Genomic DNA, 13533 nt, shown 5'->3' with positions numbered 1-13533 from the left:
TTCCTTAGTAAACCTGTAGCAACTGGGTGACATACGATTTCCCATTGTAATATATGCATTTACTGGTTTATTTTTTTTTCTCCTTCTTTATCCGCGTAATCCTATATGATGGTCAGAACTGTCAGATGCAGCTGATATACTGCTGTGATGGCTGTAGTCTGTACTAGCACTGATCCTGATTGTTCAAACACCTCTCCTTACATCCCCAATAGTTTCCACATCTAGGTGATTGACCTCTGTGCTTTCACTGTCCCCATGCATGTAATTGGCCGAACAATGGCCTCCGGTCTGACATCTATGTAAGCATATCAGGCCCCCCCCAAGGGCACAATCTAATCCGTTGAATATTGGCGTGAAACAAATGGGTATACTACATTGCATTACAAGCATATCCTGAGTCATGTGGTGAGGCTCGTTACAGTGTCGATATTGACTTACGGACTGATACTACAGGTTGCACTAAAGTCTCTGCTGGCAATATCCACAAGGATACAAACTTCTTTTTTTTTTTTTTTTTTTAAATTTGTAAATAGTATTTGTAACTACTATTTTAAATATTTAAAGGGCACATTTTAATATAGGAAGATTTGTGGAGATGAGAGAGGTATATGTGTGTGTGTGTGTGTGTGTGTGTGTGTGTGTATATATGTATATAATGTATGTATATATTTTGGAACAGTCACTGGACAATATTTAAGTTCATAAGAATGCGTGTTCTCAATCATTGGTGTGATACCAACATTCCACATCCGAATGAGATAAAAAGCTCGTTCACCTTTTGAGTAGATAATTTGTGGACACTGAGGTCATCGTTTTCAGCAGCTTAATGTGAGAGCAGGCGCCGCTGATGGGCGTAGTCACCAGCTCACTTAAAATACAACCATTACTGAAGCCCTTGTCTCCTTTTAAAAAATAAAAAAATACCGTATACTCACCTTAACGCCTAATCCGTGATGCCTATGTCACCTGGAAAAAAAATAATACACCACCATATCCCTCACCTATCCACCATAATTCATACTGTCCCACGAACATTTGGATCACTTGTAGACTGCTGATTCGACTGCTCTACACGGCAGCCAGCAGCACACTGAAAGTTCAACGGAGTTCATCAGCAGATGAGCCCCGGTGATCTCATTTACAGCACCACTGCTTTGTGAGAACGTTCTCACGCAGCAGCGGTTGTGTGGGTTAGTCCATCGGGGTTGATCAGGTGATGAACTCCGGGGAACTTTCTCACTGCAGCTCAGCACTATGCACAGCCACCGTAGTGATTACCTCCTATATCATTGAGAGCCTGCTGGTCTTGAGATGAGTCACATCAGTGAATCCTCTCAAAGTCATCAGGATGATCGTAGGACATTATGGATCAAGGAAATGCTGTAGATATAGTATATCTTGACTTCAGCAAAGCATTTGACAAAGTCTCTCATACAATCCTTATTGAAAAAATGACTAAGTATGGAATGGACAAGGCAACTGTTAGGTGGATTCATAACTGGCTTAGTGATCGGACCCAAAGAGTGGTCGTAAATGGCTGCACATCCAGTTGGAAGAATGTCTCAAGTGGGGTACCACAGGGCTCTGTCCTGGGCCCTGTATTGTTCAACATCTTTATCAACGATTTAGATGAAGGAATTGAGGGTAAACTGATTAAATTTGCTGATGACACAAAGCTAGGAGGGATAGCTAATACTAGAGAAGAGAGAGAGAGGATTCAAAAAGATTTAAATAAACTGGAGAAGTGGGCAGCAACTAACAGAATGGTTTTTAACAGGGAGAAATGCAAAGTACTACATCTGGGCAATAAAAATGAAAAAAGCATATATAGAATGGGAGGAATAGGGCTAAGTGACAGCACATGTGAAAAAGACTTGGGTATACTAATAGATCACAGACTGAATATGAGTCAACAGTGTGATGCAGCAGCAAAAAAGGCAAATGCAATTCTAGGATGTATTAACAGAAGCATACAGTCTAGATCACGTGAAGTAATTATTTCCCTCTACTCCTCTTTGGTCAGACCTCATCTGGAATATTGTGTCCAATTTTGGGCACCACATTTTAAAAAAGACATCAACAAACTGGAGCAAGTTCAGAAAAGAGCGACCAGAATGGTGACCGGTCTGCAAACCCTGTCTTATGAGGAAAGGTTGCAGGATTTGGGAATGTTTAGTTTGCAAAAGAGAAGACTGAGAGGAGACTTAATAGCTGTCTACAAATATCTAAAGGGCTGTCACATTGTAGAAGGATCAACTTTATTCTCATTTGCACAAGGAAAGACTAGAAGCAATGGGATGAAGCTGAATGGGAGGAGACACAGATTAGATATTAGAAAAAACTTTTTGACAGTTAGAGTGATCAATGAGTGGAACAGGCTGCCACGAGAAGTGGTGAGTTCTCATTCAATGGAAGTCTTCAAACAAAGGCTGGACAGACATCTAACTGGGATGATTTAGCGAATCCTGCTTTGAGCAGGGGGTTGGACCAGATGGCCCAGGAGGTCCCTTCCAACTCTACGATTCTATGATTCTATGATTCACTTCTTAAGGCCCTTTTACATTTAGCGATGCACCAGCGATCCGACCAGCGATCCGACCCGGTCAGGATCGCTGGTGCATCGCTAAATGATCGCTAGTGAGCTTTCATACAGAAAGATCTCACAGCGATGCAGCAGCGACGCAGCGCACGATACTTACCATTCACACACAGCGATCCTGCGTCCTCCCGCCCGCCTCCACGCGTCGCTCGTCGTCACAGCAGGAAGTCTCAGCAGGAAGCGCCCGACGAGAAATGGACCCGGACATTCTCGCGCGATCAGCGATGGACAGCGGGGGAGCCGGTCGCTGGTAAGTATCACACATAGCGATATCGCTAGCAATATCGCTATAACGTCACAAAACCAGTGACGTTTTAGCGATATTGCTAGCGATATCGCTTAGTGTAAAACCCCCTTTACAGGTGAGTTTTTTGGTTTTTTTTAGGGGGCAAGGGCACTGGGGACTAAGTGTTAAGGTGAGTATAATTTTTTTATTTTTAAATATGTAAAACAGCTTGGTCATTTATTTCAATTAATGGACTTTATTCTGGGTGTTATTTACAATTTGAATATGGGGTTAGTAATGGGAGTGTCTCTCCATTATGAACTACTGGGCTTCATATCAACTGCCAATACTAGGCTGACCATCTATCATCCCACTTGGCACCACATAAGAGCAAGTGGGAAGAGCAAGGCTAAGCACCAAATTTGGTGGATCTTATTGGTGTGCTGTTTCTGGGACAGCTGAAAGCTTATGTTCTTAGTCTGGGAGGGGGCCAATACCCATGACCCTTTCCAATGCTATTAATATCAGCTCGCAGCTGCTTTGCTGGTAAGAATTTATAGGGGGAGCCGAAGTCAAAAATTTTTTTTTTGGTTACATCCTTAAATTCATTCTGTGAACATTCCTACATAGGCTGATAAAATCGCTTTTAACCCTTGGATTACCATTACCCCTGGGGTGAGAATATTTGGTTAATTTACATGGTTAAAGAATGTGCTGGTTTTAGTTCAAATAGTGTTTTATTGGTGTATGTGCTTTATTTGACTCTTTATTTACAAATTTAGTTATGATGGTGTCTGGCTGACACTTCTTCATTACTAAACCTAGGACTTGCCACATATGCTGACACCAATCCCTTATCTTATTACCCTGGAAATTGCATCACAACTTTTTTTTTTCTTCTTTTTTAAATATCGTTATTTAGCTTCAAAAAGCATTCTATGCTGTACAAAAACGCACCAAAAATGAGCGTAGTTTCCATTGCATTTTTGCTGCCAACAAACTCTTAGATGCAGAAACGTTGTGTATAGTTCTACAGTCAAATACTCAACGTGTGCACATAGCCTTTCAACTCCAGTTTTTGTTATAAAAATTCAGGACACACTGCCAAGCCCAAAGATGTTTTTGAGTCTTCAAGTGGGTCCACTCTAAGGCTGTGTGCGCACGTTGAGTATTTTCTTGTAGAAATTTCTGCAAGGTTTCTGAATCTCTTGGCAGCAAAAACACTGCAGCAAAAATGGGTGTTTTTGCCGCGATTTAGTGCATTTTTTTTTTCATCAATGAAGGCTTTTTGAGCTAAGTAAAGATATTTTTAAAAAATGTTTTCTGATGTAATTTCTTGGCTCAACACCACCTTTTTCATGCTGATGCAAGGTGGCATCAGGGTAATGGGATTAGGGCAGCAGCTATCATTGACATGTACTCTTGGCTTAGAAAGGAAAGGTGTCAGCCCCACACCCTCATTACTAAGCCGATAAGTAAACATAAACACACACAAACCTACACACATTGTCACCAGCTTATGTAGGAGCGTTAACAGAACCAATGTACATAGGCTGTAACCAGACAGCAACTGTTAATTTTAAAGGAAAAAAAATGGGGGAAAAAAATTGAGACCTCTTGCGTAATTTTAATAACCAGCAGGCTGGGGCAGATGTTTATAGCCTATGAAGGGGGTAATACCGATGGAGCTTCCCAGGCTAGTAATATCAGCTCACAGCTGTATACATAGCCTTTACTGGCTATTAAAATGGGGGACACCTATAATTAATAAGCAGCAAAGGCTATGCAGACAGCTGTGAGCTGATATTAATAGCCTAGGAAGGGACCATGGATTTTGGCCCCTCCTAGACTAAAGACATCAGCTTTCAGCTGCCCCAGAAAAAGCACATCTATAAGATGCGCCAGATCTGGCGCTTGGCCTCGTTCTTCCCACTTGCCCTGTAGTGTTGGCAAGTGGGGTTCATATTTGTGGGGTTGAAGTCACCTTTGTATTGTCAGGTGACATCAAGCCCACAGGTTAGTAATGGAGAGGCATCTATAAGACACCTATGCATTAGTAACTCCATAGTGAAATTCTATAAAAATTCAGAAACCCAGAATAAAGTCCTTTATTTGAAATAATGAAGATGGCTTTAAGGTGCAATGATACACTGCGCTGCTGTAGGTATAATTCAAGGAAACTTATTGGTGCCTACGCGTTTCCTGAGCTGTCCCAGCTCACTTCATCAGGGCATGATGATCATGCCCTGATGAAGTGAGCTGGGACAGCTCAGGAAATGCGTAGGCACCAATAAGTTTCCTTGAATTATACCTACAGCAGCGCAGTGTATCATTGCACCTTAAAGCCATCTTCACTTACAAGTCCTTGGACCCTGTGCAGACTGCAGCAGCTGTTTCATGTGTTTGTAGGTGTTGTGACCGACGTTTCACAACCCTATCAGGTGAGTCTCTCCTTGCCTCACCATTACAATTTTGTTTTAAAGGTTTCACACAGTGGATGCGCCCTGTTTTTTGTTTCTTTTTTGAAATAATGACACAGACTCCTTTAATATTCTTAATTAAGCCATACTTTCCGAATGCCTAATTCACCAAAGCCAATGTCTCCTGCAACAAAAATAAAATAATAATCCACAAATATTCCTCACCTGTCCGCAGAGAAGATAATCCATAATGTGCCACCACGATCCTGATCGCTTTTGAAAGCAGTCACATCAAACTGGATCAAATGCTAAAAGATTCCAGCAAACAAATAACTTATCTGAACGATGCAGGACCAAGCAGGGGGCAAGTGGACTTCAAAATGCACAGGAAGAAAACCAAATCGCCAGCAGCAACTGAGGGAAGCTTCCACACTTAAATCTTCCCAGTCTGTAACCCCTGACCTCCAGTCATCCTCTTCAGGTGATTGACTTCTGTCAACCTGACCAGCTCCATTACCCGCAGCAACCACCAGAGGGAGCCCAAACTCAGAAGTCAGGTGACAAGTGTTCACAACAGTTCCCATTTCCGTAACAATTATTTTTATATATTGGATTTCTATATTTTTTTACATGGATGGAGCCAGTAACAGTGATTTGAATTGGCTTCAGCACTTCATTTAATGATTTTTATTTATTTCACATACTGTGCCCCTCATGATGTCATAATAAGCCATTGGGGGCATTTAAACTCTTAATTACTTTTTTTTTTTTTTTTTCCCTTATTTAATCTGATTTTCCTTGTAACTGAGGCTGGTGTATTCGACCCAGTTACAGGACAATTTCAGCTTCCTGGCAGAAGGACAGGTAATTGGGTCTCCCACGACCCAGCAGCTCCTGTTCCCTCTGCACCCAGCAATCACATTACTTTTTGGTCCAGAGATGGAAGAGATATCTTTGCTTCCTATACTGTGTAAACAATGTTTGTTTTTCGATGGTATGAAACCCCCCCTGCCTTCTCTATGGATCTATGAAAATTATTCCTTTGGTAGAAGTATGAGCTAAAACAATATTAAGGTTTTTACAACTATAAGTTCATGATTGTACACAATGACTATCTAGTGGAGTCTGGCTGTGTCTGACAGCTGGCTTTCCAGTTCCTGCAGCTGCATGATCTTCTGTAGCTGCTTTTTGATGCAGTGATGTGATAGAACATGAGGACTGCCTAGACCCTTAGTGTATGGACAGTGTGCAACCTCCACCAGGGGGTACTGGTGAGGGAAGAGAGGTTGCACACACAGCGTAGCAACATTGAGAAGCAGCACAAGCCCCACCAGGTGGCAAGAGTGGTCAGACAAACCGAGTCAACAACAGTCAGGAGCAGAAGTACCAGAGGTCACAGCAGAACACGTGGTCAGAAACAAGCCAGGGGGTCAGCAACGGTCGGAAGCTGATAAGACAAAAGATAGAAGCAGGTCCAAATGCAAGCCGAGTCAAAACCAGGGAGTCAACAAACTTACAGGGAAACACTGAGTGAGGACAGGCCGACGGAATAAACAGACACGGGGCAAGTCAGGGATCACAGCAGGATTAACCAGGGTATACCAGAGTCAGATACACACACCAAAGACAGAACTATAGCTGACACCGTCTGCAGGATGCAGCGGAGCTAAATGGCAAACCTGAAACCAGACTGAGACTGAGAAAAGTTAACCCCTGAAATGACCAGATCAGGAGCATGGAAAGACAGGACTCAATCCCGGTCTGGATCATGACATTTAGCTATTACAAATCACATCTTTATGCATAATTGTATAGCTTTCTAAATTGTCTGTTACCTTCACCAGGTATGGTATCTTGCTGGATTTTTTTTTTCTCTAGTCCTATTTATGAAGCTTTTGAAGTACGTAGGATTGTCATGCCTTGTAAAGGAATATTCAGGTCTTGCGATAAAGCAAGATATTCCAGGGTATCTGAAGTATAGCTGAAGACAGAACTGCCAAAGTCTGACAGTTTATTTCAAAAGGCATGTTTTTTTTTTTTTTTTATATGGTCACAGGAAAATCCCTCTCCAAATTCAATGTACAGTAGCTTATGGATCTCTTGCCATAATGGCTTTGTGCTTAAATGCAAGATGTGTGACCTGAGCAGGTCCTCTTTACAGCCGCCTCATTGACATCAGTAGCGGTGTTGACATGTTTTCAATATAGAAAATAATTTCTTCCGGTCTTCCTTTGATTTTAACCAACAGAATAACACCGACGCCTCTTGGGGAAGGAAAAAGTACCGTTACCATTGGGCTAGTGCAGGCCCTGACTGCTCATAAAAATATCAATTCCTTTGCATGTCTGAGACAGCCCTCACAAGGACCCACTTTTGGAGTCAAAGGTGAGCTTCAACTTTATTATCCTCTTGTGTCCACTTGCAACTAGTATAATAAGAACACAAAAAATCTGTTCCCACTTGAGTTCCTACAACATTGAGATTTGAAGGTGCCATGGTTTGGGTCCACTCCTCATTGAATGTTTTTAATGTATGTAAAAGAACAGACATTTGGTTCCCATCAGTTTCATTAGATGAGAACATGGCAGGACTACCTCATTATCACCAGTTTCCAATTGTTTAGTTGCTCAAAAAAAGTTAAATTCAGACTATTGGTTTTGGGCAAATTTTGTGAGTATTGTCATTTTTTTGAGACCTCATGAGGCGCTCAGAATCTGTACCCCCTACAGTGATTACAGTGTAGATGAACGCATAGGCATCTGTCCTCCATAGGATCCATTATAAAAAAGACAAATTCCATATTTTATTTTTTTGGAATGATCCTCTGTATAGGAAAAATATGTCAGGAAGAGTTCCCCATGTGTAGCCTTCAGCACTTAGTCTTTACGTTGCCTCTTATTTAGAAAATATATGTACTGTTTTAGAGCCACCCATGGTAGTAAACTCTTTTTTACTTCAGAAAAAAGTTTTTGATGAGCCCTTTGGGTATATGGTAACCACTTGACTCATTTTTTATATATATGTGCTTCTGTAAGACCTGGGATTGGTCACTGTTTAGAGGATTTCTGTGCAGCTGTACAAGTTCTCGTGTATTCTAGTACCATGAGAAACTGATGTCTGTGTCTACAAATAGTGTATGTCCTCCACATCCTGCCCGAAAGCCATCCATGTCATAAAGGGCTTTGAGCAACTTTACTGACCAGCATTAACATGTAGATTTACGATCATACGGGAAATTTACGGTGACTACAAAATCCCAAAAGACAGATTGGAATTTCTTTATTCCTCCTTAGTGTAAGGAACGTAAGGCTTACCAACTGGTTACGTTCCGGTTTGTGTATAGGAATGATTGTATTACTTGCACAGGTCAACGATATTGTTGTCTTTGAGCTAATCTAGTTCCTCCACTTTTCCATGGAATCCCTTGCTAGGCTCGTTTATACCGTTTGCTGTGAAATAAACCATACATTTTCCAAGTATTCTTTCTCAGAAATGTTCAAGCATGAGAACCCTTCACACACTATAAGTGACCCTGTCCATGTTTTAGGTGGAGCAGCAGGGGGTGGATACGCACAAGTTATTCCTATGGAAGAGGTATGGACTAAAACAATATTAATGTTATTGCATCCATAAGTTCATCTTTGCATACATGGGTTGGGAACTTTTTTTTCTTTTATATGTATTTCTTTTGAACAAAGGCGTCATGTTAAGAATATTTTTTGCACTGGGAGGTCCACATACGGTATCTACAATTATAAGTGTATTTAATGCTTTAGTTTAGTTTCTTTTTTTAATTACCTGAATGAGGGTACCTGTTCATAGGAGCACAGCAATATGGATGCAATTCAAGAACAGAATGGCTTCATCTGGCTGAAGAGTTTTGGAATAATTCCTGATTTAAGTTTTTACTCACTGATTTGAACACCCAATTATGAATTATTCAAAATTGTGCAGAACTTGCTTGTCAATTTTAAGAATTTAAGTTAATTAAAAAAAAAAAAACACCTCATTTTGGATTTTTTTTTTTAATTTTAAATCTAATCTCTGAAATGGCAATTTACTCCTAGCATGAGAATGAGTCTGAATACTTATGCAATATTCATATATATTGCCCACATTGCATATGGTAGTAACTATAAATATATCATTTTTTAAATATGCTTTTTGGTGATATATATACATTTTTATACTTGACCAATTACTAGTCATATCAAATATAACGTAACGATAAAGGAAGTAAGGAAGTCTAAGCCAACTTTTTTTTTACAAATGCTGTGAGACAGAACACCTTAAACAAGGAGCATCTGTATAAACTACTCAATACATCCGTTTCTTTGTGAGCAAAGAGCCTTCATCCTACAGAAAGAAGTTTGGAAGGATCATTGTGAGACATGATATCAGGGCAGCTGCTTGCTAGCCAATCTGCATTGCTGGGATCAAGTAATAGTGGGAATACAGCTCAAAATAATCCTTCCCCTCTCCCCCTCTGGATGCCGCAGGCTTGCCTTAACACCTCTGGCTGAGAGTGGGCTGGGTCTGGACACGCTGCACTTGCTCAGGTCTGAGTCAAATCTAAGTGCAGTAAGTGATAAAGCAGCTACATAAATCTGTGGTTCTCTAACTTGAATTTCAGTTTATGTATTCTGTATGATACAACTTCAGGCGGTCTCCCTTGCCTCCTGCTTGTGATAGGTTTCTCCCCATCAGCTCTTAAAAACAGGAGCTAATGAGATCAGTATAAATTTCTTAGAATCCATAGGAGAATCTGCACACTTTACATATAGTCAGTGTAATTCAGGGGAGTTTTAGAATTGACTGTATCACTGGTCTTTTTATTTAAAGTGGTAAATATAGCTTTATCTACATGGGAGAACATTCAGAGCAACGGGTATGGCTGAGTTTGATGACGAGGGGACGTGTCTAGGTGTGATGTCATAGCCTAACCTGTTCATACAGTGGGACATATTTTTGACTGGTGGTCAGCCTAGAGTACACATGTCGCAGCTGCCCATAAAGAAATAAAAAAGGTATGAATAGAATGGAGTGTATGTGCAATGCCTGTCTTTCTTAATTGCAGTTTAACTTGCACTTAACCGGTGACATCCATGCGATCACAGCAGCCAATAATTTGCTGGCAGCTGCCATAGATGCAAGGATCCTGCATGAGAACACCCAGTCAGACAAGGTGAGTGTTATTTACTGTGGGAGATGGGACCCATATTCACTGGGGCACAGCCAAGATTCAAGTGTTTTTTTATCCAACTTGATTTTTGTGTGACATTAACAATTCATCCATCAGTGAAATCTTGTTTTTCAGGCTTTATATAACCGCCTTGTTCCTTTCATTAATGGAGTAAGGAAGTTTTCGCCAGTCCAGATTGCTAGGTTAAGGGTAAGCATTATTAAAGGATGTAACTGTTAAATGGCAATACCAATCACTATAGATTTTTAAATAAATGTGTTTCTCTGACTTCTTTTTTTTTTTTATCATCTAAGCTGTATAATTGCTCGTCTCCGAAGTGGGGGCACAAGCAGCCATCTTTTATGTCTAAAAGAAAAGTGTTTTGACTTTTTTTTTTTTTCGACTGCCGAGCTGAGGTTTGCAGTTTTTTACGTCTGCTACAATTGTACGCAAGTTATTAAATTTTCCATAGACCTCACCAGAGGCCCAGCATTTCCTCTCTAAAACCCTTTTTCAGAGAGTCACACCAACCCTATAAAACACTTGGCAAGTTTTGGATTTCAAAAAACTAATAGCAAAGCCTCAAAAGAAGACTAAAGCCTCCAAAAATTCAAATTACACGGCAGAAAAAAAGGCAGCACCGCTTACCTGCCCAGATCTTAGAACAAATGCACTTCAGGGTGCAGCCAGCCCATGTAGCAAGATGTTAACAACACTGGTGCAAAATACTAAATTAGCCACTCTCCGCCTACCCATTCCTGGAGGGGGTGACTGCTTAGTATACATTTGCACAATGACGGCCCGCATAGGGCGCTGTTCACATAAGGGTACTGCACAGTGCCTGGTTCACAGCCTATTAGTCACGCCCCTACTATTCGATTAGGCGGGCTGGCCAGCACACCCTCGATGCATCCTAGGTGTGAACACCCCTCATACGAGACCAGATGTGTTTGGGCTTGGCTGCACCCCAAAAAAATACAGTGCACAAAATACACGAAAATAGTGAGATATTGGTTGATAATTTGGCCAAAATACGCAAGCTCGCAATCCGCGTCAAGGATCCCTACACTAAACTAATAGCTAAGCCACTAAAGAAGACTAAAGCCTCCAAAAATTTAAATTACACAGCAGAAAGTTTTGCATTTCCCATAGAAATTATGCATACTCTACTATTTCTAACGGTGTCTTTAGGTCTCTGTTCTAGGGAGAGATTCAGGCTCAATGTCCTTTCTGGTGCATCATTGAGGGTGTTGAAGGGGCTGTGTGGGTCTAATATTAGCTAAGCCCCCTTCATACCCCTCTATGATGCACCAGAAAGTGGAGTGTGAACCCTTTCATCTAGGGTTGTTCTGAGGCATAATGCCATACAGAAGAACCTGTGAATCTCTGGGACCATGCTACTGTCGATAATCTGGCCATCAATGACATTTTGAAAACCATACTGGTGAACACATTCCAAGATGTCCCAATAATTGTTCTTTTTTGGCTTTTAAAGATCAACACTTGTACACCCTGTATTGCAAATGTACACTGGACACTGAATTTTCAGTGGTGACACAGATAATGTCCACGTGAGGGTGGGATGTTCCCATTTGGGCCAAGCTGCAGTTGGTGAAATCTGTCCATCCTTCACATTTTGAAATGTAATGGTGTAATAGAAAGTTCTTGATACTTGGCTTTAATTAAACATTTTTAGAGCAGACTTTGCTTTTATTCCGTATAGCATGGCAGAAGTAGAACTTGACCTTTTTTCCTTTCCAGATCCTTTTGGACACACGTTTCTGTACTAAAATGATGCGCTAAAATAATTGAGATCATTTTGACTTTTTTTATTTTGAATATTTAATGGTTCCTCAAAGCGACTAGATCATTTTAGGGAAATTAATATACAGCTTGCTAAAATGCAAAAAAAAACCCAAAACCAACCTATATAAGGCCACTAGGCGGCAATAGCTCAGTTACTAATGTATGAGTTCATATGGGATTCTAGATTTTACAATGAGACATGGGTGTGTTACATGCCGAAATGGCAGGAGGATTGAACCAGGGACTCGGGAAAGCAAATTTTGTGATCTGGTTTCAATTATCCCTGAACAATGACCTCACTGACATGATTTGTGACAAATGTTTGTAAGAAATGTATATTGTAGTTGTTAATACTCTTCTTGTGTGTATTTTGGATGTCACTGCTTATCCCATTATCGTGTTTATATATCTACATTTTCTATAATAATAATCTTACCAATGGTTTGTATCAAGGTCACTTTGCGCACTAGCGACAACTTAAGGGCGTATACCCAGACCTGAGTGATCTCATGAATGTAAGATGCCAGCCTTCCTAGATTTCATGTCTGTTTTCCTTGGGAAGGGACCTAACTAAGAATTGAATGTTCTTCTCTGCCTAATCTGTACAGATGAAATCTAATAGAACAGGAATTTGTGTTTCAGAGTTGCATTTCCTACTGTAAGTTTGGGCAATCTTCATTCATATTCTGCAATTAGCAAAATGGTGGCAGCTTGAGTAAAATTATACATGAAAATGTCTCTGCTTTCTCCCCTTCTGTCATATGTGCTTTCACAGTGCATGTAATGCTTAGGCATAAATAAATTTGGGGAAGCAATGACACCCTAAAGCAGTTGGCAAAGTGATAACATTTATAGAGGGAATCTATCATCTGTCACCAGGTTTTTTCCCTTCCGGAACCCCTGACGGCACACCTGAGAGAGGGGGATCCGCCCGGTCAGAACAGGAACCCTACTGAAATTAAAAGGGTGGTACCTCTCCCTTGCTTCAGTTAGGTTTCCTGTCCTGACAGGGACCCTTGTGCTGAAGACGGTGGTGAAGAAGCTTTTTACCTGCCCACTCCCGTCCCGGTGTGGAAGAACAGGCAGGGCCTGTGCGCTGGGCCTCGGGGGGGGGGGGGATGGATCGCCGTCCGCTGGTCATGGGGGGGGCCTCAGCATCCGAGTGGGCGTGGGTGCAGCACGGTCAGGAGTCCGGGGCACTTCCGTGGCTCCCTCTGCCGGCGTCCAGGAGGGGCGGCCGCTTCCGAGTCCCGCGCGTCTGACGTCACACGCAAGGCACGCTGGGAATGGGTGTGCCCGC

General features: G+C 41.4%; 1 protein-coding gene across 2 annotated transcripts in view; it reads left to right on the top strand.

Moving 5' to 3' along the window:
* MTHFD1L (methylenetetrahydrofolate dehydrogenase (NADP+ dependent) 1 like) overlaps nucleotides 1-13533 on the top strand; it is a 346407-nt gene that overhangs the window by 60790 nt on the left and 272084 nt on the right. For both annotated transcript variants that reach the window (XM_073557652.1, XM_073557653.1), the window contains exons 12-15: nucleotides 7494-7630; nucleotides 8793-8839; nucleotides 10323-10430; nucleotides 10563-10637. In XM_073557652.1, the coding sequence (XP_073413753.1) occupies nucleotides 7494-7630; nucleotides 8793-8839; nucleotides 10323-10430; nucleotides 10563-10637 (367 nt within the window). The remainder of the gene's footprint in view (nucleotides 1-7493; nucleotides 7631-8792; nucleotides 8840-10322; nucleotides 10431-10562; nucleotides 10638-13533) is intronic.

This window comes from Dendrobates tinctorius, unplaced genomic scaffold, assembly GCF_039654945.1.
Source record: "Dendrobates tinctorius isolate UK_male_01 unplaced genomic scaffold, ASM3965494v1 ptg000250l, whole genome shotgun sequence".
Classification (NCBI taxonomy): domain Eukaryota; kingdom Metazoa; phylum Chordata; class Amphibia; order Anura; family Dendrobatidae; genus Dendrobates; species Dendrobates tinctorius.
This window is presented reverse-complemented; position numbering and strand designations above follow the sequence as displayed.